Source organism: Amia ocellicauda, chromosome 19 (assembly GCF_036373705.1).
Source record: "Amia ocellicauda isolate fAmiCal2 chromosome 19, fAmiCal2.hap1, whole genome shotgun sequence".
Classification (NCBI taxonomy): domain Eukaryota; kingdom Metazoa; phylum Chordata; class Actinopteri; order Amiiformes; family Amiidae; genus Amia; species Amia ocellicauda.
This window is the reverse complement of record NC_089868.1, coordinates 11,908,004-11,933,398: the sequence shown is the minus strand read 5'-3', so window position 1 is coordinate 11,933,398 and position 25,395 is coordinate 11,908,004. Positions and strand designations below refer to the sequence as shown.

Genomic DNA, 25,395 nt, shown 5'->3' with positions numbered 1-25,395 from the left:
GTACTGACTATAACAGCTGACTCCTTACAGCAACACAATACCAACGGTTTTTATTAACCTCTGTATAGCACACAGCAGCGTTTCACAGCATAATGAAGGGCAGTCCTCGGCTCGCTAGAAATCCCATAACAAATAAAACATATAACAAAGCTTTTAATTCTGTTAAAATATTAAACTACACAGTTTTAACATCATTATTAGTAGGCTTTATTTTTCTTTCTTAGCTCATAGCAGTTTCTTAACCTCTTCCGTAGTAGTTTAATTACAGTGCACTGGTTAAGAAAGTGTAAGTTGCTTGGTGGTCCATGTCTTAATAATTCGTCTCAAAGTTTAACTGCTTTCACTGCTAAGTTTTATTGGACCCTCAAGATACATGCCTAGTAGGGCTACAGAAGCTGTAAGCTGTTAAACAGACAACAGAGCTTTAAAGATGTTCTGTGGTTATCAATGATTGTCCTAGTTGGGGAACTGCATCGGTAGCATTTGGTCCTGGTCAAAAATGGCAGTGTAAACGCTTGGTACAGATCTGGATCAAATGCATTGGTAGCATTTGATCCTGGCAGCGATGACGCTCGATGGCTCAAGTTCTGGCACGCACTGTGGCGGCGATTGTTTTTGAGGAAAGGAGGCAAACAAACAGCCTTCACGTCAGTGGAGCAGATAGGAGAACACGTCCCTACTTCCCTTATTATTAATCAAATATCTTACATATATATCTTAAATATCATTACAATTAACAGTAACATTACAATGTAATTATAATTATAATTTTTATTTAAGTGCTTCGGTTGTGAAAAAATATGCAAGTGCGTTGGTTTTACTTGTTAGCTCTGTGTTCTAAGTAAATGACTATTTTAATATATACATATCATTTTAAGTTTGCTAATTAAGCTAGTGCGGCAGCATTTGTTTTAAAGACAGGAGGCAGACGCGCATCACTGGCGCAGATGAGACCCTACCCTACTTCCCTTATTATAAATAAAATATTACTAAAATTAACACTAAATGGCTTGTTACTTTAAGTTGTAAATATATAATTGCATTTTAATTTAAAATATTTCGGCTGTGAAAAATACAAAAGTGCGTTGGTTTTACTTGTTATAATAATTCGCAACAAAATAAAATGACAGTTTTTGATATAGCTGTGTTCTAAATTACTAATTTAATATATGTATATAATGAAGTTTGGACTTGCATGTTGGTGCGCATGCGAGCATCCCTGTGACGGCTGAAACTTGATCCTGATAAAAATGGCAGTGTAAACGCAACACCACTGATCCTGATCAAATATTCCAATCCGAATCAGAAATGGTAGTGTAAAAGCGCCTCATTTGATGCGAGGGACATTATCGGTCTTCAAAAGTTTATTTTTGACCAGCACTGATGACTCTTGACAGGAAGAGAAAATAAAGACGTATTATTGGCCAGTAAGAATATTTTTCTTTCTTTCCAGGGTTTAGTTGGTGATGTTGGCGAAAGGGGCCCCCCAGGTCCAGATGGCATTTCAGTAAGTTTCTTGTTTTTTTGTTTGTTTATGTTTTATTATTTTATTTATATAGAAAGATTTCTGTCTATTTGCAAACCACTTAAACCCAGTTCCCAAACCCAGACCATCATTTGTGTCCTCAGTGGCTTGCGTGTTCCCAGTGACATCATACGCCCCTTTGTATCCCCACAGCAGTTTTCACTTACACGGTTTCCATTCACAGGTTGTTGCTTTTTGTGTTATTGGATGTCCAAAATAAGACCCAGAGAATATGGTATCAGCATATTCTAAATATCTATAAACAGAATGTGCAAAACAGAAGGTAGAAAACAAATAGCTTTTTATTTCTAGTGAAAAAGACAGCTTGCCCTGATAAAATCTTAATGTGAAACGTGTGACCAATAATTTGCTTTCTTTACTAGCATTTCTTGGGACCTGAAATGGTGAAGAATGTTAAATACAATCACCAGAGACACAGTAAATGAGTGTGAAAATGTGCTGGCAATCAAGTCAGTTATTTTATCTTATTCAAACCCTGGGAAAAAAAAGCTCTGAGGAGATGAATGTGTGTAAGAATTGGACAGAAATTTATGAGATGTGTTTAGAAAAGTAAAGCTTTCCCAGATGTACTACTCTTGTTTATGGTTCTGTGTACGTCTCGCTTCACATTTTAATTCCCGGTTTGTGTTTGTCAGGGGCCTATCGGAGGAACTGGTACTGCGGGATTTCCTGGGCTTCGGGTGAGTTGAAAAGAAGTTCTTACTGATTGTATGTGGTTGAATGCAATCCATTTGTTTTACTGTTTTGGTCACATTAATCATTTGGAAAAGTGGTTGTCTTGTAGTTATTTGTCACTGAGAAAACTGGATGTGAAAAGTGTGTAGTTTATTTTAATTCCAAAATGCATTTTCATTGTCTGTCATGTTCAGGTACCATAATAAACCATTACATTGTAGGTAATATATTGTGCCAGTTGGAGAATTTTGATTCCCAAATAAAAACAAATTATGATATTGTTGAATTTCACGACTGTAAATGGCCGTCGTATTTCCAAGCATATGCAGATATTGGCAGTACAGATTTAACTTTTAAAGCTTGGCGGCCATTCAAATGAGACCGGAGATCTGAAGAGAAACAAAAAAACTAATCTTTCACTGTCTGGCCTGCAGGCCATGCAAGCCAAGTAAATCCAATTTCTGTGTTCTCTGCTTTGGCACGAGCAGTTAAAAACATTAGGTCGTCCTTCCAGAGGATATCCTGTGTCGAAGAACACAAAACCCGCATGGTGAAATCTGACTAAGGAGAACTTCACAATGAATAGACACACTCCAGTGGATCTCGGCGAAACCATTCCATATCTGCATCACTCCCGGGAAACATATGGTCACCCACATCAATATGGGAATGTTGGTGACAGGAACAGTGACGTTTTTGCTTTCATGATGCGACGCCATAGTTTTATCAAAAGCAGACTCCACATTGATCTTCCAATGCTTTGTCCTTATTACATTAAGATTACTGATAGCCATTCAGGCACAGTTATTAGGTTACACTCCCTTTAATGTTTTCTGCGCATCCGTGTTTTATTAGCAAACAGATGGCAGAAAATTCATTTTGTATTGTGAAAATTAGAGGAGGACAACCCAAGTTTTGTGATTTTAACTACATTTATTCCATTTAATCTTTTTCTTTTGTAAGTACTTACCTGAAGAACAACAACTGAAAAATATCTCACTTTGCCGATAAATCAGCTACGTATTATATCAGTTAGTGATAAACAAAGTAATGAATGTTACTTTGCTGGAGAAATAGCAAATTAGGTGATTTTATAATCGGCCGTCTAAGGCCTGCTTTTGAACAAGTCAAACAAGGACTGTCTCTGCCCTCCTTTAAAACCCATTGAGGTTTTCTGGAACTTCTGGAAGAGGGTTGATACTGTAGATTTCTAATAGGAAGCTACAGAAACTAAAAGAACTGCGAAAAACCATCAGCCATATTTTGTTGCATGACCTATCAGTTAATCACATCCAACAATGCGCAAAGTGTCTCTTGGGTCGTGTGCCGCCCGGCATGGCATCACAATACTTATCTGAGTTTTCTCTGAGGTTGACACTGGCTATCTCTATTTAATAGTAGGTTTAACAGTTATCTATTGAATCGCCTCCATTTTTTTTCAGACTCACACACTTAGTGGAGCAGAGGGACTTCCGTCTCTAGCTCTGCTTTTTGTCTTTAAGATTTGGCTTATAACTTTGTCAGCAGCTTGGGTTTAGGCTGTCTGCAGCTCGAATTGACCTAGAAGATTAGGTGATAGTTGAAGAAGATGTACCCGATTGTAACTCAGTGGTGAATTATATGCAGTAAGCATGATAATTTAATAAGCATTCAATGATTGGGCTTAGTATTGTACCTGAATGTTTTTGTATGGTGTCATTGCAAGATCAAAGACCCTATTAAAGCCATTCTAATACATTTTATTTCTGCTTATCAACGATAACAATTCTGTCAGTGTCAATTGCCTGTAGAGGGAGGGTTTAAAACGTTCAATCCTCTTATTGTGTTTTTTTGCATTTGTTCTTTCCAAAAGTTAAATGGAAAACTCATTAAACTTAGTTCTCATCAACTGTAAATTATTTTAGGTGGCATATCTGATCTGTTGTTTCTAAAATTTCTAATGTCGTGCCGGAACAAGTCTCCTATAGTTGTAACTGGCTAGAAGGGAATCAAAAGCATATGTCCCATAATTCTGTGTGTCAGTTCAGCATAGGTTGTACTTATCCTGTCAGCCAAGACCCTTTTAAAGAAAGCTTTTCAAAGTCATGATATGTACCATTACATTGCATTTAACAAATTGGTCAGGTCTCCCAAGACCAGATGCACAAGTAACATCAGTCAATTAGTTACTTTTACTTTTTAGCGAAATGAGCCAAACTTGTTTAACAGATTCTGTATGAGTCTTAACTTGCCTGAGGGTCACTTACCTCAAGGTAGAATAATACATCTCTTATATAACTCGGTGAAATACATTTTCAAACACTTGTGCATGGTAAATATTTTTATATGTGACCCAAAATTCTTGGTAGAAATTCCATTTTAGAGATGATTGGCAATTAAGATCTTCTCATCTTCAACAAAACTATTAGTCGTTGGGGATTGTTATGGATGTCTCCGCTTTCCGTAACACATCATACATTAAACTCTACAGTTTGATCTGATTTCCATACTGTTCTTCACGTTGCTGTTTTCATAATGACTCAAATAGTAATTTCCAAACAGTCTGAAGACATTCTGTGTAGTTTTGCCTACATATTGACTTTTCCTTATAGGGTTAAACTGCTATATCAAAGACACAAAAGCTTGCCAAACCGATCGCTTCTAATCATGACTTTGTTAATATTAAAAACAAGTTGTGAACTTTTATTATAATAAAGCAGGTCCTAAATAAATACTCTTCCTCTCCCTTTTCCTTTTTTTCCTTTTCTTTTGTGTGCTTTTTTAATGTTTGTTTAAAGTTGGTAATGCTATAGCACTCTCATTCTTCCAGAGTAGGACATTTTGCAGGGGTAATGATAGGTTTGTCTCATCTAATCCATGCCCGACGGCACTTGTAAAATGTATGTATATTTTCCAAGAGCAGTGTGGGTTCTGGCAGTATCATCTTGAAAGAAGGAGTTGATTTTATTTCAACAAGTTACACAGTGTAACTCTGATGGTGTAGAAAGTTTATTTTCCATTGCTGTCCCAGGCAAGTGGGAACATGGTAAGACTATAACAATGAGACCACTAAGGGAAGTTTGGATATATTTATATACATTTTATATTATATTAGAAGTCAGATAATACACACAGTTCCTTTTACCAGCAGGAAAGTATTTCATGAAAGCTCTAGTTTACCATGTTTGTTTTTCTTGAGACTGATTTCAACACATCTCGACTTTTGTTCAGCTCTTGCTGCTGAGTTTTTGTTAGAATCCATTTTTAAATAGGACCGCCAGGCCCACATTTTTTCAATATCTTGGAAGTTTTTCATTTGTGCACGATTAAAAAAAATCTGCCTAGACGTTACGCAGCACGGGCAACTGGAAGAAACTAATCATTTCACAACATATAATGGGCTCACTCAAGAACTAGATTTGATTGCCAAATTTGCTGCCAGCTTTTGAAGTCTTCCACTTTAGATTTGCAGGCAGAAGGCTATAGTTACTAACCGATAAAATAACCATGGTGAAGTAGTTTGTCAAGCTTTAAACACTCTGATTTGTCTACTGATATTTTTAAGTTGGATTACTTTTTTTTTTTTTTTTTAATCGTTTGTTTGATTTTAAACCAAGAGCGCTTGTATATTGCATTTCCTCTTTCACAGTTCAAATTGAGGACAGCTTTAGTAAACTGGTTACACCATATTCATTTCTTCCAGCACCAACAATTTAAACTCTGTCAAACACCTCATGTACTAAATCTGGATGGGCTTTTTATATAATGTGTGAAATAAATAAGGTAACCTTTCCAGTTACCTCTCTGTTCTTTTTTGCCTGATGGCATTAATCAAAACATTCATTACCCCAAGAGAGGTCACTTTTTGGACAGCTGTGAATGGGGGGGGTGGTGGATACAAGTAAAAGGAAAAAAGCAGTTGTGGGTGCTTTCCTTGCCTGTGGCTCTTTGTGTAGAAATTGCTGAAGAATGCACCATCCAAGACTCATCTCTGTATCGCTCACCAGTTGAGAAACAATTCCTAAACATTGTTTCATGTGGCTAGTCAGCTTTGTGAAGACTAAACAAAGCCTCCTGCTACATAATTCCAGTGCAGTAAAGTATCGCCCCAGCTTTCTCATCCACCCGCATGTTGGCTGGATGTGTCATGGATGGGATCCCTTCTTTTTGTTACGTCATGGATATTACAAATAAACAGTAGTTGACCGGCCGACTCACATCAAGTAGTGGATGCTCCCTTGACTTGGCGAGCCTCTCTAGGCTGCAGCAGGGTCATTGCTTTCTATGTTTTTCTGAGGGTAGGCATATGTGGAGTTGCTGAGAGACCACCTCCATGAAGAAGCAGTGAAGCCCCCGTAGGCCACTAGTCAAGAGGAAGCTGCCATGGTAGTGATGGCAGAAAAATAAAAGTATATTGAGGGCCATGGGAAGCAAGACATAGAGATTTTTCCTCTATATGTATCTTGAGGTGTTGGTGTTACACCTGTACCCCCAACCGTCTGATTCTGACTGATGGACAGTCAAATATGAAACAATGAGTTTGCCTATGACATCAAACATGAAAGAAAGGAAAATCCAAACATGTTTAAATAATGACATTTGGCTATATTTTCACCTAGTAGGAAAAAAGAAGACTTAAAATTGAGTTTTGTTGATATTGATATATTTGCAATTCTTTCTTTTCCCCTCAGCACATCTGAGTTTACATCTATTTTAGGATTGTCTGCTTCTAAGCTCCCCTGAAAGTAAAAATGCAGCCGAGGAGTGTACCATCCTGCGTTGAGGATAAACTTTTATTTTTCTCCACAGCTGATAAAAGGATTAACTAACAGCTGTATTGTGTTTGCCCAGCATCAAAATCAGATTAAAAGGACCCAGTCAGTGAATCATTTTTCCAAACACTCTCCTGACTGTGGTCAGGTATTGGGCAAGTCTTGGTCAAACCACAGCTTTCCTGAACAGAATTGCAAAAACAAAGCACTCTTTCACAGCCTTTGTTCCTGAAATCTGTGTTGCCTGCTCTGATTTTCAGACCCACCAGCTATGCAGTCGGGACAAGCCTGTGACAATCCTCAAAAAAAGCTTTTTAATGTGAAGCAGGCTCTGAAACTGTAGTCTTTCAGCAAGTGGTTTTACTTATTTTTTGTATTATCAGTGCCATTTGGATTCAGTTTGGAGGAGACTGGTATGGGATAAAGAGACAGACTTCATGCCTTATGTTCTGGAAGAGGGGTTTGGACATATTTTAGACCTGCGCAGTACTTCCAGTTTTGGAGTTATGTATATGGTTAAAGAGGGGTCATTTACACTGCTTTGAACAATGGCAATCTTTATTTTATGTATTGCCTTTCATAAGAAAATCATTACTATAATACATTCAGACAACATAGTGCAAAAACCTGTTCTCCATATTTACATTTGAAAATGTAGAGGTCTGGCCTTCAGGGTACAGCTAGTGCCAACACATATAGTCTTCCTATATCTCATACAACTTCTGCCATCCAGGTGGAATTGTTCCTTTTGTTTCTTAATTCCAAAAGACATCTCTTCTGGATTTTATATATACACATCTTCGTGATGTTGTAATGAAATACAGACGCACTTCCAACTGAATTCTCTTCCTAAATATCCATCCAGATTAAAAAATGCTGATTATTGGGTTTAAGAAGTGGTGAATGTTAGGGTTTTGATCTCCATTTTTGTAATCTAACATTTGATTTGTTTTTCTAGAATGGGTAACTGCGTTTAAATGTGTGGTTAGGATTTAAATGAATTTATCGGGAAATTGTCATTAAAACTGACTTCACACATGGCAAACAGAAGTGTGGGATTCATTTGTGTAAAATGCATGTTATTCTTCATTATTGCAAATGAAAGTGGTCTTTCTGCTTTAGATTAAACAGCAGATGTCAACATTCGTGTATATGAGATTTGCGGTTGAAATATCCCTCAATGATTTCATCTTAAATATACCAGAAATGGAAGGTACCTATCTATTCTTAGCTTTTTAATGGCACTCAAACTCCAGGGACCATATTAATGCACAATTAAGACCATGCAACACTTAACTCAGACATGGAATTTATTTTGTGTTTGTTTGTTTAATTTGCCACTTTCTGTCCTGGAAATAACACTTTTTTTCTAGTAAAATATATATGTGACTCATTCTCCCAAAACATGTACCACTAATGTTACACAAGATTAAATAATTTAATGTCATTTTCTATTATATTGTGTTTTTTAATGATTAAATGCCATATCTAAATACATCTGTATGAAAAAAAAGGTAATCAGCCATCTACATATTGTGCTAGTGGCATGTTTTTAATATATATATATATATATATATATATATATATATATATATATATATATATATAATATATTATAATGTCATATATCTTGCACATTCCTATATGTACCGATTGAACATGATTTCCGGACACCGCGCTCGCAGAAACTATTTTTGTTTAATTATTGCATAACACTGCACGCATTCTCATCCAACTTTTTATGAAACCGACCTTATATTTGGGTGTTATGCATCTGATAATATAGTTGCTACTCAATGCTATGATGGGCAACATCAACGTTTTATTTAACATTTAATTTTAAATTAATATGTTATAATATCAGTCTAAATTCTCTGTATAATGAATAAGTAAGGCAGAAAATAACTGAAAAAAAAATGTTTCTGTTGACTACAAAGCATGTGACAAAATGGCATCTAAGAAACTGCAATTTTTAATGATCAAATTATGAATTACACAAAAATGGTAAGGATTTCACTATTGAAACTATCATATTTATTTATTTATTCATTTTATATGCACGCTATTAATGTACGTAGTGAAAATGTATTTGGCGTACTTGGGCATCCTTGCAATTTGAAGGGATGTTGGACCATGACACATACTGAACCCTCCACCAACAGACATTCCTGATGAAAACAATGGCTTCACAGACCTTGCCCTCTCTACAGATCAGGCCCAACAGCTTCTCTTATCTGAACTGTGTCTCCTTTATTCTGCACAGGGTGACCTGGGGTCTGAGGGATCTCGTGGACTGGCAGGCATTGTGGGACCTCAGGTACAGTCGACTCAATGTACAAACTGTCCTCCCTTTCCTTTCCCCTTTTCTTCAAACTCCGGCTCTCAAGTCCACTTGTGCTTCCTTTTGACAGGGCCTGACGGGACGGGTGGGGCAGCCTGGATTGAAAGGTGATAAGGTGATCTAAATATTTCTATTATTGCAGTGAATGTCATAGCCTAGTGGGTGGATGATGGGGGAGAGAGGTTGGCGTGGGGGGAGTAACTGATTAATGATGTATGCCTTTGAGATATTTTGTCAACAAATTTTTCATGCTTTTTGTAAACATCTCGGCTGACATTTGCAGATGCTGTACAGTTGTTGAGCTTACGCTGCTTGTTTCCTGCTTTTGGACGTGTTCAGTGTGGCTCTTTTCAATAGATTATGGCAAAACTAGAGGAAGAGGTGAAGGGGTGAGGGTGCTTTTGAGAGCGGAGACACGTTCCAGATTACTACAGATACCATCCTCTTAAACTGCACTACCTGCTTCTCTGATGTAAAGCTGTAAAATGAAATAATTTTTCTCATGCAAAGCACCAGCCCAAAGAGCTCCTCCCCCTGGTCTGTCTTTCGAGTCTGTGTCCTCGGCCACTGTTTTTCTTCAGACACTTCCGCCAATCCTCCTATGACATGGAGTAGCACCATGCCTGTAACAGTATCCAGTCTGTGCAGTGCCGGCAGGCTTACATTGATAAGTTGTGTGTTGTCTGTATTATATGTCTCCCTGTAATGCTGTGTAATTTAGGGTGTCCCGGGATTAATTGGCGAACCAGGAGAGTACGGTTTCCCTGGTGACAAGGTAGGATCTGTTAACATGCTTCTCACTGTCCTGAGAAAAGTTCGCTCATTTTGATTTAGATTGCTTTACAGATCCATATCCTTAGTATGTTTTTGTCCTTCAGAATTGATAGGAACTGGATTTTACAGGTCAAGATTTTTTTTGTAAAGCAAATATTCAACCAAATGTGAGCAAAGTGGAACACAGTGAAGAAAATGTATTGCTTTTCCAAGTACACTTGGCAGTAAACAGAGCTTAAAACAAACACCAAGAAAGGTCCAGCTGAGACAGGACTGCTTAGCCCAGTTTCCTCAGAATATGAATGTATCTATACTAAACAAGCAATAAACACATATGGGATTATGCCATATTGCACACATCGTGAACATGTGTTTGAAGGCAGGTCAATGTACTGTGAAGGAGGGGAGTTTGTAGCATGGGGGGGGGGATTGAGGGATTAGACACTTGGAAAGGTAGAAGTTAAAATGCTCTCTGTTTCCTCCAGGGTGCTGCAGGGTTGCCAGGACCACCGGGAATTCGTGGAAAACCAGGACCAACTGTATGTTGCTTTGCTTGTTTTATTGTCACACTCATTTAAAAAGTTCCTTCAGGAAGCTTACCTTCACCTACCATCTGCTTCATGTTACAATTAGGAAGTTAAGGACACTTGTCTAAACTGGAAGCATATACAGCATGGGCAAAACAGGAGTGGGTGGACATTTTAAACTCTTTGCCTCTTTATAAGGCAACAACCCACTGATGGTGTGGACATCATGGCCTTCTGGCACAGAATCTGTGAGAGGGAGTCTCACAAAGTGGGTTTACTGCGACACTTTTATATGGATTGGTCAGAGCAGTTGAAATGTGTGCAATAGAGTTTATATAGATAAAAAGCTAAGCCATGACCCTCTTTGGTGTGGGCCTTGATTTGGGCAGCTGAATGTACAGCTGGTGGTCTGCAATGGACATGCATCTTCTTCCTGACTCATCGAGATTCTCCAAGAATATTTCTGCTAGTGTGTGTCAACAGTCATATCTTTAAACAAGGGTTTGGTTTAATAAAAGATGGTGCCCCAGCACACCGCACCTCTTAAATACCAGGATGGAAGGTGAGTCAAGGCCACCTGGGCACAAACCTCTCTGAACATCTGTGGCCTTTACCAGACTGATCCCTAGAAAAGTAGTTCAGTAACCCACTTCCAAAGATCACTTGTGAGCCAAGAATGGACTGTGAACCTGCAGCCCAGGGTTGTACGTCACAAAAATACCAATTTGTTGAGAATTGCTGCCTTCCATAAGGCAAAAAGCTATACCCATAGTGTAATGCAAAGATATAACCCAATCTACACTCACCTAAAGGATTATTAGGAACACCTGTTCAATTTCTCATTAATGCAATTATCTAACCAACCAATCACATGGCAGTTGCTTCAATGCATTTAGGGGTGTGGTCCTGGTCAAGACAATCTCCTGAACTCCAAACTGAATGTCTGAATGGGAAAGAAAGGTGATTTAAGCAATTTTGAGCGTGGCATGGTTGTTGGTGCCAGACGGGCCGGTCTGAGTATTTCACAATCTGCTCAGTTACTGGGATTTTCACGCACAACCATTTCTAGGGTTTACAAAGAATGGTGTGAAAAGGGAAAAACATCCAGTATGCGGCAGTCCTGTGGGCGAAAATGCCTTGTTGATGCTAGAGGTCAGAGGAGAATGGGCCGACTGATTCAAGCTGATAGAAGAGCAACTTTGACTGAAATAACCACTCGTTACAACCGAGGTATGCAGCAAAGCATTTGTGAAGCCACAACACGTACAACCTTGAGGCGGATGGGCTACAACAGCAGAAGACCCCACCGGGTACCACTCATCTCCACTACAAATAGGAAAAAGAGGCTACAATTTGCACAAGCTCACCAAAATTGGACAGTTGAAGACTGGAAAAATGTTGCCTGGTCTGATGAGTCTCGATTTCTGTTGAGACATTCAGATGGTAAAGTCAGAATTTGGCGTAAACAGAATGAGAACATGGATCCATCATGCCTTGTTACCACTGTGCAGGCTGGTGGTGGTGGTGTAATGGTGTGGGGGATGTTTTCTTGGCACACTTTAGGCCCCTTAGTGCCAACTGGGCATCGTTTTAAATGCCACGGCCTACCTGAGCATTGTTTCTGACCATGTCCATCCCTTTATGACCACCATGTACCCATCCTCTGATGGCTACTTCCAGCAGGATAATGCACCATGTCACAAAGGTCGAATCATTTCAAATTGGTTTCTTGAACATGACAATGAGTTCACTGTACTAAACTGGCCCCCACAGTCACCAGATCTCAACCCAATAGAGCATCTTTGGGATGTGGTGGAATGGGAGCTTCGTGCCCTGGATGTGCATCCCACAAATCTCCATCAACTGCAAGATGCTATCCTATCAATATGGGCCAACATTTCTAAAGAATGCTTTCAGCACCTTGTTGAATCAATGCCACGTAGAATTAAGGCAGTTCTGAAGGCGAAAGGGGGTCAAACACAGTATTAGTATGGTGTTCCTAATAATCCTTTAGGTGAGTGTATATATATATGTTTATGTACATGTACATGTATATATCTGCCAGCAAGACATGTATGCTGCTCATAGATTATAAGAAAGCTCACAGCTGTCACACGAGTGCTAAACTTAAATCTCTGATTTTCAGGAACTCAGAATTTATCTAGAAGCTAAGTAAACTGTAACTGAGTTGTAAACCGCAGTGTGTGTGGACATGCCCAAAGTTGCCCGCTACCAGTTCTGTGTTTTTAGAAGGTTTTGGCATATTCTAAGACGTGGCCTAGGCAGTAATGTGTTGATATTGTTCCTTTTTTTTACTAAAAGGGGAAAATGGGTGAGCAGGGACCACAGGGGCCACCAGGCCCCCCAGGCCCAGAGGTAAGACCAGAATAGAAATATTCCATACTAACAATTAGAAGACTAATGTTAATAGAAACAAAACATTTTGCTTCTCCTTCTGCTCTGTTATGATGTCACAGAAAAAGGACATGACACAAGATGTATTGTGGATGTATTCTCTCTGTGAGTTTTGTGGAATTGGTTTGTTTGGGTTTAGTTTTTTTCAGGCCATGACTGAATTATTATTATCCATCAGATGGCAGCACCTTCTGTAATTTCAAATGGAAACTAAACTATTGTTTTGGAGTTCTGGTCACTAGTGGCGATAAATGTGTTGTTAAGCTCCCATTGTAAGGCAAAGCATGAAGGAATAAAAAACTGAGAGCTACATGGAATAATATGAAAAAGTAAAATATAATCAGCAAACCTCTGCAACAAGCTGCTCTTGGTTGTTTTCCTTCTCTTCTGATCCTTCGGGTTCAGCTATGATGCATTCATCTTGTTCCATGCCATTTAATTCTTAACTCTTGCAATGACATCACATCCACCTTAATCCAGTTAACTATCATTCAGAATTCAGGCATCGCACATCGTGATTTGGAGAAATTAAACTAAACTACATTTCTGCTGTGGCATTTGGCGTGAACTGGCCACATCTGAATCCTGAAGCTTTTCTTGTCTGCCCCTCCACCCTAGTGAAATATACCAGACGTGTCTTTCTTTGGATTTAGAAAACACTTCTTGTTGAAATGTTTTAAACGAAAAAAAAAAAAAAAACAAGCCTGGGAGAGAGGAGAACTACAAGAGCCACCCACTTTGTTTTCCACTCTACAATCCCCTGAATGCAAATGGCACAGTTCTCATGTCAGCTGGAAGGTAGACAAGGCTCCTATTAGTAACATTCAGGCCTATTTGTGAGGGAAATTGAGGATGCCTTGGATGCCAACTCTACCACTGCATCTCAGACGTTTGTTCAGCCTCTGGCCCTTGTCAGAAAAGGGTATGGCCACGCTTTGAAGCAGCAACTTGTAGACTCCAGATGTAATCCTACAGAACAGTGACTTCTACATGATCCAACTTTTGTGTTTGGGTGTGTGTGTTATTGATTTTTAACTGCATCCAAGGTTCTGCATTTCTGCTGTTATTTTAAAACTACTGTAACAAAAACAAGTAATGTGCCTACTCCAGGAAATCTGTGCTACACATGCCGTTGTTAATTCAGCAAGATGGTGAGATGTTTTTGATTCACATCCACATATAATCATCCACATGGTTTGACATTTAATGTCCTTTGTGTTTTTTAGGGGAGTGTAGGGGGGGAGTGTGTTTATCATTTTACCCATTAAGTTGGTTAACCACATGTATCAATTACCCCTTTTTATATAAAGACATTAAAAATAAGGATTTTGAAGATTTAAAACCCAGTGCTCTTAGCTGGAAAGTCTGACGAAGCCTCTTGCCTGTTATAGCCCTTCTCCGTTGTGTAGCGTTGATCTTTGTTGTGAAGTATATGTGTAGAGGACTGTCATTTGCCACTGTACACACAAATGTCAAAAAAGTGCCACAACCTGTACAACCACCTGTTTCGAACTTACCTCCCCTTCCTCCCTGGTTTAATGCTATTTTATTTGGCCAGGTTTTAAAATGTGTAATGTTCATGTTCACTTTCACAAAGAAAAGCGATGTGAATTGAACTCCACCGCAGACATTGTGCAATGAATCCAACTTTTTGTCTGTGAGCGGTTGCAAAAAAGCGTGCCTCAAACTCTTCAAACTACATCCATATCTTCGTCGCAGAAATGGGATTCATTCCTAGGATTCCTTTGAGGATGTGTCTAGTCCCCATTAATCTTTTCTAAGACTTTTTTTTGGGGTCACCATCTGTATTTATTTTACTGATTTCTAACTCCCATCTTTTCAGTATTACGATAAAGATATTCATGAACAACTGGCTAATTTACATGAAGGTTTTTTTTAGAAAGGAAGCATATGATCTTGGTGCATAGTTTGTTAAGAGCACATGGTTTGTTCTTTGTTTCTCTATGATGGCGGTGTGAAGGATGACAGTGTTACTTTACCTGAACTGAACTAGAATTAAAAGCCCTCCACCATTGGCTGGGATCCCTGAACATGTGCTGTTTTCAGTCAGCAGGCCTTTACTCTTGGGTTGCAGTTTGTTTTGATCGTGAGTCTCTGTCTAATTCTCACAGAAAGGTGGACATGTGGAAATCAGATGCTTTGTGTCATGAACCACACCATTCCCCATGCCAAGGGGGAAAGCAGATAAAATGGCTGCTTCTGACAGGAGTTAATAAACCGCAGCTCTCAACTGCTATCCTCTCTGTGTGTTATGGCTGTAGGTGAAAGAGCAAGTAGTGGGGTTCCCAAACATGATACATCGCCATGTGTTGAATCAGCGGTTTCTTTTCGTTGTTCACATCGTTGTAAACTTGAACGTCGTGTGGAGTGTGTTTTTGACACTGTTGTTGTGTAGCTGACGCAGGCGCACCACTTTCAGTTTCACTTTAATGTGGAATCAATATGTACATGTAAGGAACGCTAGTATTTGTGTTCTGAAGAGCAGCAAAGAAAATTAATGACTAACGTTTTTAAATTAAATGTAGTCAATATATACATCTATTTGTAGTGTTCTCCACTACTGCATTCTGTTTTTCAGAGCTTGATATAATATAGAATACAATTCATACAACAAAACTGAATTGCTTTTGAAATGACAAATATTGCTTTTTTATTACAATAAGAATCTGTAATTTAAAATCTTATCCAAAACTTTAGAATTTCGCACTTAAGGCTTCTGCGTCTCTGCGAACATGCGTGGGCGTCATACGCAGATGTTCGGATAGGTGTCTGCCAACATACAGTACTGTGCAAACATTTTAAGTGCTGTAAAAATGCTGTAAAGTAAGAATGCTTTCAAAAATAGACATGTTAATAGACTATATTTATCAATTAACTAAATGCAAAGTGAGTGAACAGAAGAAAAATCTACAGTACATCAAATCAAAACAGCATCAACTCTTCTATGTACACTTGCACACAGTTGTTGAAGGAACTCAGCAGGTAGGTTGGCCCAAACATCTTGGAGAACTAACCACAGTTCTTCTGTGGATTTAGGCAGCCTCAGTTGCTTCTCTCTATTCATGTAATCCTAGATGTTGAGATCAGGGCTCTGTGGGGATCATATCATCACTTCCAGGACTCTTTGTTCTTCTTTACGCTGAAGATAGTTCTTAATGATTGTCGCTGTATGTTTGGGGTCGTTGTCATGCTGCAGAATAAATTTGGGGCCAATCAGATGCCTCCCTGATGGTATTGCATGATGGATAAGTATCTGCCTGTACTTCTCAGCATTGAGGAGACCATTCATTCTGACCAAATCCCCAAATCCATTTGCAGAAATGCAGCCCCAAACTTGCAAGGAACCTCCACCATGATTCACTGTTGCCTGCAGACACTCATTCATGTACCGCTCTCCAGCCCTTCGGTAAACAAACTGCCTTCTGTTACAGCTAAATATTTCAGATTTATAGCATAGTTGAGTTGCGAAGTCGGAGGTATGGCTTTTTGGCCGCAAGTCTCCCATGAAGGCCACTTCTGACCAGACTTCTCCGGACAGTAGATGGGTGTACCAGGGTCCCACTGTTTTCTGCCAATTCTGAGCTGATAGCACTGCTGGACTGCTGGATTGTGAAGGGAAGTAAGCATGATGTGTCTTTCATCTGCTTCAGTAAGTTTCCTTGGCCGGCCACTACGTCTACAGTCCTCAACGTTGCCCGTTTCTTTGTGCTTCTTCAAAAGAGCTTAGACAGCACATCTGGAAACCCCTGCTTGCCTTGAAATGTCTGCCTGGGAGAGACCTTGCTGATGCAGTATTACTACCTTGTGTCTTGTTGCTGTGCTCAGTCTTGCCATGGTGTATGACTTTTGACAGTAAACTGTCTTCAGCAACTTCACCTTGTTAGCTGAGTTTGGCTGTTCCTCACCCAGTTTTATTCCTCCTACACAGCTGTTTCTGTTTCAGTTAATGATTGTGTTTCAACCTACATATTGAATTGATGATCATTAGCACCTGTTTGGTATAATTGTTTAATCATACACCTGACTATATGCCTACAAAATCCCTGACTTTGTGCAAGTGTACATAGAAGAATTGATGCTATATTGAAGGCAAAGGGTGGTCACACCAAATATTGATTTGATGTAGATTTTTCTTCTGTTCACTCACTTTGCATTTAGTTAATTGATAAATATAATCTATTAACATGTCTATTTTTGAAAGCATTCATACTTTACAGCATTTTTTCACACCTGCCTAAAACTTTTGCACAGTACTGTACTTGCATGTAATATTACTGCATACATAGGGCAGTGTCGCATTTACCAAATCGGAATCTACAGAAAACGAAGAAGAAACACAGAAAGGGAAACCCAATTTCTATGGTTCACCATTTGCTTCATACATAATTTCATGCACAATATGTGTAATTAATTTAGTGGGCAACATGATGAAAGAGGGTTTTCGACCACAAAATGAAATGCAACTTTTACATTTTGTGCACAAAATGTAGTTTTCCTTACATCATTTCATGGACATAACGCATCCATGGAAGGCACAGTATATTTTACTTTTCATCCACAAAATTGGTAAGCATGAAATAAGTATTTTGTAGGACAAAATACTCATTATGTGCACATAATTTGAATTATATGCACGCAATGTGAATTATGTGCACAAAATGTGCATTTGAGGGACAAAATACTCATTATGTGCACAAAATTATTTATGACACAAACATAGTTTTGTGAGACCTCTGCACATGTCCAGGCCATGGACGTGTGTGTCGGCTCTTCTGGAAGCCTACGCTTACCCAAAAACCCCTTCTCTGCATCACTACGCAGAGACATTTACACAGATCTTTGCAGAAGCATAAAGCAGGCTTAGTAACAGCAGGTGAGAGAGAAGAACAGAAATAGCCGCCTAGTGGTGTACTATCTTTACTGCAATTATCTAGTCAAGATCTCATCACTGCATTTTACACTCATGTGCAATCAAATATTATTTAAAAATAAGAAAACATTGAATTATGAGATGAGTTTTCTTGGAAGCTGTGTCAGCTGACTTTGCCACATCATTCCTGGGATCAGGATATCCTACCAGCTCAGACTCGGAGATCAGTGCATGTCATTCCTTTATTGCACCTGGCAGTCATGCCGAGGACCAGAGAACTGTTTCACCAGAGTACTTGGCTCTGGGTGCTTTTGGCAGAGATTGTGCGCTTCAAGTACGTTTTTATAGCAACATTTACGTTGATGCTTGTATGGAAAATGATGATTCACATTATTTAACTATTACCTTGTTGCTTTATGGATAATTTTCTGTTTTTGAATTGCTATTAAACGTTCATGCCAGGAACGTAGGCCAAGCGTGCAGGAGTCTGGATAGGTGGTTGCAAAACTTACAGCTACAAAATGACCACCTGCAGATATGTTTGGGCTGGTTTTGGCATGTGTGTGTTTTAACCCGTCTTTGGTTATCAAATTTGGTGTATGGTGTATGGAGTGTGGCCTCCATTTCAGGAATGATCCGAGTTCTAATCAGTTGCCTTGTGATGCATTATAATTTGGCCTTTTCAGTTTGGATTCCTACATAAAATACATCTTTGAATGTCTTTTGTGCTGTCAAATCCAATTAGTTATGAGTGCAATTAACTCACTCGACACTGAGACAAATTGTGGTGCTCTGACTGAGAAGATGTCACATGCAATTTAAATAGTACCCCTTTTAAAGTGTAAATTAATCCCCTCAAATGTGTTTTTGCGGTTTCCGCATGTGTGTTGCTCTCTGACATCGCCCATTTCGTTAAGCTACTGATGTGTTGTGACTGCACTTCACATCAAGAGCAAAAGCTGTCAGACGTCTTTCAGGAATGTATGGCCAGACAGTACTCGAGGTTGTTTTGCTGTCACCATTTATCAGACATCCATGACTTATTTAGGAAGAGGACATGGTTTAACAATGCTAATTACAGTTTTTAAGGACATTGGGGAAGCCTGGCAGCCCTGTTTATAAGAGACGTGCATGTATAATGTTGTAGACTTTATATATGGTATAATGCAATTGTAGGTGTTTCAACTAGAACCAGTATGAAAGCAAATCCTTATCCCAATTGTAAAACCCCTCAGTTTTAGCACATTTTTCTTGTTTGATACACACAGGGGTGTCAAATGGTACTAACAGCAGGAATAGAAGGAGCAGTGTGCTGTTTGATCTTGATTAATTATAATTCTCTGTGCATAACTGATAAAAGCATAAGCTATGAAGATGGATACTACTCAAAGGTTGGAATATGTTACAGTACACATTGATGTTCAACAACTTATCCTTTCATATATGGCTTTCTGCTTTACAGGAAGCACCAGCGATGTTGCTGAATGGCGAATGGTTATTCACACCCATCAGTAGATAGTAAAAGTTTTAATAAAACAACTTGTTTTGTTTTTTAGGGTTTTCCAGGAGACATTGGTGTCCCAGGTCCAAACGGCCCCCTTGGCCCCAAGGTAAATAAGTGCTAATTTCACTGTCCTTCCGCAGATGCTACTCAGATTTAATTTAAAAGTATTTGCCATATACTGTAATTATAATATATGTATTGATAGTGCTCCAAGCAGTGCAGTATTGAGTTTTTCTAGAAGCAGCTCAAAGAATTATGAAGTTGGGAGGGCATTTTACACTCTCACCACTTGTTTACAGACTACAGTTAAAGACTGTCACAGATATAAAGTGTCTTCTTGCAAACCGATTCCCTGTTCTTGATGTTTTAGGGACTTCAAGGTGCTCGCGGTCCACTCGGGCCTCCTGGGCCTAAAGGAACTGAGGTAAAATTTCCGTTTGAACACATCACTCAATACATGTTGTAATTTGACAGTTTATCCTTGTTTTGATTTCCTGTGTAAGAAGCCGGACGTACTTTGTAAGTAAAGTTAACCGCAATGTGGTGACTAAGGGGCAAAATATCCAGAGTTATGCACACAAAGCAGAACACACAGTTTTGCACAGAAGAAATCTTTTCATCATATGTTTGTCATGTCAAATAATTGTCAGGTTCACCCTTTTAGAGTCTTACAAATGGCTAAGTATGTTTAAGACCATAGGACTCTCTTTAAATACTCGAAAACCAAAAACAGGCATTGATGTGAATTGTATAGAGTTTGATTACTCAAAGATAAGAGGAACAGAAGCCTGACATACACCTTTTTTCCATGATGCAAATGTTTAGAAATGTGTCTTGGCAACTTCCAAGACTTGGGGAAAATGCCTTCAGCATAACATTCCTCTAGGACACTGACGAACAGGGCAGACAGACAGGCATTGTGTGGAAAACTGCTGAAGCCGGTGGAAAAGCATCGTTGGTGGATCTTCACTTTTCCATACAAGGTGCCATTTCTCTAAGGAAGCTTGGCCAGTTACAGTGATCTCAAGAGATGTGATCTGAGTTAACTCTCAAGATACCTAGTCAGGCACCTTCCTTCACCGTGACCTGTAGCCTTCTGTCTCATTTAGCAGTGGTGGAGAAATCTTACCATGGCAGAGAATGCTTTATGAATACAGGCCATTGGCGCATTCCCGTCCCTGTCGGGCAGTTTCTGTCGTTTCTGTGCGTAAAATGTGTCTTGTGTCTTTCTAGGGGGACGAAGGACCACTTGGGCCACCAGGGGGAGTTGGACCTATTGTAAGTGTCTTGACAGTCTGAAAGCTTACAAATGGTTAAAAATGAGCTACATTCAATTATTGTTAAAGAGTTAATTACTGCTAATAATAAGTGATGACTGTGTTATGTTACATATCTATCTCTCTAAATATATGTGTTTATCCATGTTTTGTTCTCTAAAGTGAAATGTATTAAAAGGTTTGAATTGATTGTATATCCCGTGTTTCCGCCAGTGTTGTTTGTCTCTGCAGCATTTGTACATGTTTCACACAAGGACTGCGTGTTTTGTCCATTGAGACTTACTGGGACTTCTTCTGTCTTCTGTCCTAGGGAAGACCGGGAAGAAAGGGTTATATTGGGGAACCTGGAGCAGACGGCTTGAAGGTAGGAGATGTGACTTTTTGTTGTCTGTTTGTATGGCTTCTTAAACAGAATTATGGGTAAATGATGATAAAATTAATGATTTTACCATGATCATTCTTCTCTTTATATATTCACATGATAATACGTAGAATAAAAGCATTTTGTGTACTGTACTCTATTATATTGTATTGTGTTTTAACTGGGAACAGTATAAGCAATTTGTTGAGAGTGGATACCAGTATGATAGCCTTGTCTCAGTGAACCCTCACAGAATATACACAGTAGGATAATGTAATGGTTTATTTCCATATAAACAATTACAGAAGGGGTACATCTGACCTGTGATTTTAATCCAATTCTGTTCGACAGATAGCTGAGTATATTAACTTGCTCAGTTTATGAGAGAGGTCCTGATAACATCGCTGTAATGGTGCTGTTTTATTGTCCATGTTTACTGCAGCTTTGTTTAGCTTTTAAACTCCCATTTGTAATTGGAGTAATCCTGTAGGATTACAGAGCTTCCCTTTCAATAACAAAAGCTTCAAAGCCATTGCTACTTCTTTCCTATTCAAAAGTGCACACTCTGTGACAGTTCATCATTAGTCGTTTTGTTTTTTTAAACTTTGTATTTCCTTTATATTTTTCAAAGTAGTTTACAAAGGTATACTATAGTGAAAATGCATTAAAGTGTAGTAAAGCTATAAGTAAAGGGAAATCATGGGAACGCATGTAGAGGTATAGAAAAATATATGGACCATGGCAAACCAAAGTAAATACGTCTGGACAAAATGCTGTAAATCTAAAACTGATCATGAATAACTTTCATAACAATTGCATTATTTTATATATTGTATAAACAGCATAGTCTGTAATAAGAGTAAGATTAGGAACACCTTTTAAAAATGCAAGTATTTTGTTAACTATATTTGTATCCCTCTATCTATGCTATCCTGTTAATTTTGACAAATCTTCTATTTTGCACACCGTCATTCCACTCAGCGCAGAGGGGCAGAGATTTAATTGCACTGAATTACAGGTTGTGCTCTTTCTTACTTGTACACTTCCTGCACATTTGAAATTGACAGCTTAGCTAAGGGGAAGTGGGTAAAGTAATGAATTTGCAGAACAGCTCATTAAGATTGCAGAGAAATTCCCCCGAGCCTGTGGTATAAACATAATTGGTCCTACAATGTGGAAGATCTGACAAAATATTACCATATGTCTGTGTTTTGGTTTTGTGAAATATAGTTCATGCTATTACTTCTCAACTGAATAGAAACAACTCTAACAAATCTATATTTTGAATTTTGAATTACAGGGGGAACCAGGGGACCCAGGAAATATAGGAAAAATTGGCCCAGCAGTAAGTCTCTCTTTTCAGCCTACTTTAATTTAATTGACAAATTGAGTGAACAGCGGTTTGAGATCAAGTGCTTAAAATGAATAGGCTTTCATGTTTACCACGCTGAGGTGTTGAGTGAGTTATCGTAGCTTGTTTGTAAACATTTTGACATGCAGTCTGCGTGCTCTGTGCTTTCCTCATTTTGTCTTGCTTGTTTTTATTGATCTTGTGGTTATAGGCTTAAGTTATCATAGCATACATTAAAACTGGCCTGTTTTCAGCTGTGTTCGAACTGCAAGCTTTCACATGCATTTGTGACACACGCATTCATTTATGAAATTAGCATTGTAACTCTTGAGTGTCTGTCACTGTGGCTTCAATGTGGTTTATATCTCTTGGCTGTGGCCTCGTTACATGTTTGTCAATTTTAAAATATGAGCTGTGGACTCACTTACATAGGACTTTCCTAGAGCTGCAGTGACGTTGTAGGTGACCGGCAAAATAAAAGTACTAAATCAAAAGCAACCCTCTGTGTCTGGAATAAAAACTGATGCATTGCCACTTGTAGAACAACTAACTCCAGTTACAGTGACCTGTACAGTAATCATGCTCAAGAGTTCATTATATTTTTTACTTTTCTCTTCTATAATGTTGACCCACCAGGTGTTAGAAGAGAAAAGCAACTTTAAAATATGACACAACCCATTTTGTATTTGCAAAAAACTTGTTTGGATATACTCGCCAAGACCAACAGTCAGCATTGCTCTCTCAGCAAACTGTTTCTTTATTTGGAAATGTTATTTTCAGCGTTTGCTTTTCTGTTTTGCACATGTATCGCTTTTCAATAAGAAGCTAATTTGTTTTGCAATCGTGCGTCAGAGACATCAGTCGCTGTCATGTGTGGCAGTGAACCTTGCTAAAGAGCACACACCGCTTCACTTGTGGCAATGCTATATGAACAAGCCTTAGGGATTGCGAGACTTGAGTGAAAGTAATTTCCACAGTGATACCCTGAATTCCCCTACCTTTCCTTTGAGAACTGTACTGTACTGCTTGCATGGTACACATTAGGCCCTGTCAAATAGGCTTCTATTTCCTAGTGTGCACATATGACAAGGATTAAATAGGTTCAAACTCTTTGAAGCTTGATGGAAGCCCTGGGCAAATGTAGAAGAGCATCTGTACCATATACAGGGTTAATAGAGGCTATTGCATCACTTTTCAAACAAATAGATTTCTTAAAATAAATAAAAAATAAATAAACTAAAAAGAAAATAAAGCTCTGAACTCTAATGTCTGTGGAGTTAGGTTAAAAAGAGGTTAGGAGATATTTTCACTGAAGTGTGTTTTTAAGCTCGACGTCTGTGAAAACGACACATTGTAGTATCTTGAGTCAATGCCATGTTTTATGACCTGCTGTTCATTCGGTAAACTGTAAGTTTGAGTGGATTGAGTTAATTTTCTCCTCCGTTAACTGCCTTATTTTCTCGCTTCTCCAGCTGAAGCGAAGACATCACAGCATATTACCAGTCAATTCAAGGCAGAAAAATTATAATCATGATTTTTTTTTTGGTGCCGATTGTTTTTCCTCCCCTACACTTCCTTATCTGAGATACTCATAGTTGTATTTTGGGTTTTTTGTCTGTTGTTGCCCAGCTGGTGCAGTGTTTGGTATCCTACAGTTTGCCAAACATCTGTTGGTAAGCATGCTGGCTGTAAACACTAGTTTGCAGGTACACAGAGCTATCTGCCTGGAGAAATACAATTCAATGCAGTTTAGGAAATCATAGCCAAACACTAAAAACTACATATGTCTTTCTTGTACTGCACTTTTCTTTTAGTTGGCTTTTAAAAATACTGGTATTCGTTTTGACTGCTATTAACACGCTAGAATGACAGTCTGGTTAGTAGATTTCAACATACCTTTTATCTGTTTTGCTATAATTATATTCCAAGTCTCTTTTTATTATAATTAAAATGGTATCCACATCATGCACATCCATGTATTATCAGCAGACATGTATGCCTGTGTCTGATTACATTTGCATTTTGCTTGTTCTCGGTAATGCCTCACCTGTTTTTCATTCTGTTTTTCATTGGTAAAACCCATAGCCACAATAAATGTAACCAAATGTTAAAACACCACAAGCATAGGGCTCTTGGGAGATTCTTAATAAGTGCATTCAAATGAAGAACAAATGAGTTTCCTTTGGTTGTGAAGATGCTCTGATGCAATTGCTTCAAAATGCTCTCTTTAGTAGTCCAGTCCAACGCTTCAGGTCATTCTCAATTCAGTGTTGAATGGTCTTTCTTTATGCTTACAATTTCCTTTGTTTTCATTCCATTCATCTTCCAACATTTTTGCATTCAAAAACCGAATTTGACCAATTTGATCACCCAGTAGTGGGTTTTGTTTTGGCCTGTCCAATTGTAGCCATTGAGAGACTTATGGTCCAGACATTCAAGTCCAAAACAGTGCGGAAATACACTTATTACATTAACCTTTTTATGTATCCATGGGTGTTAAATCAAATACAGGACTAAATAAAGTTTCTTCATGAGAGTACAGCTTTTGTGCTGAGAAATAAAAAGCCTGTATGGAGAATATCTCAGGAGTTAGCAGCACTGCATGCTAACTATTCCTTATATAACTGGATCGCTCCAGGATAATCCATGCTGTATGTAATATGCATCTCTTTAAGGGGATGATAGAAAAAATATTAATTCATAAACAAAGGTTTCCCTCCTGATTCAGGATTTCCGAATACAAAAGCGTATTATCCTGTACGATACCTGGACGTCGTTGTCTAATAAATACCTTCCTATAACATTCCCTGAAAGGTTACAGGAATGCTCACTAAGAAAGTCTGTAGTATTTGTGCGTTGGCGTGTTGAATGGATCATTCGATGCCGTGGGTGATGTATGCTTGGCACGATGAGCAAGTAATAAATGTGACATAAAAATGGAAGAGACTTTGGAGAAATAACATGTATGTGCAGGATAATTCA

At 38.6% G+C, this 25,395-nt stretch overlaps 1 protein-coding gene across 1 annotated transcript in view; it reads left to right on the top strand.

Moving 5' to 3' along the window:
* The window catches only part of col24a1 (collagen type XXIV alpha 1), a 111,986-nt gene that overhangs the window by 43,768 nt on the left and 42,823 nt on the right, over positions 1–25,395 (top strand). Inside the window, exons 13-24 of the mRNA XM_066691927.1 lie at positions 1,454–1,507; positions 2,182–2,226; positions 9,236–9,289; positions 9,384–9,428; positions 10,035–10,088; positions 10,573–10,626; positions 12,937–12,990; positions 19,477–19,530; positions 19,795–19,848; positions 20,658–20,702; positions 21,012–21,065; positions 22,363–22,407. Of these exons, the coding sequence (XP_066548024.1) occupies positions 1,454–1,507; positions 2,182–2,226; positions 9,236–9,289; positions 9,384–9,428; positions 10,035–10,088; positions 10,573–10,626; positions 12,937–12,990; positions 19,477–19,530; positions 19,795–19,848; positions 20,658–20,702; positions 21,012–21,065; positions 22,363–22,407 (612 nt within the window). The remainder of the gene's footprint in view (positions 1–1,453; positions 1,508–2,181; positions 2,227–9,235; positions 9,290–9,383; positions 9,429–10,034; positions 10,089–10,572; positions 10,627–12,936; positions 12,991–19,476; positions 19,531–19,794; positions 19,849–20,657; positions 20,703–21,011; positions 21,066–22,362; positions 22,408–25,395) is intronic.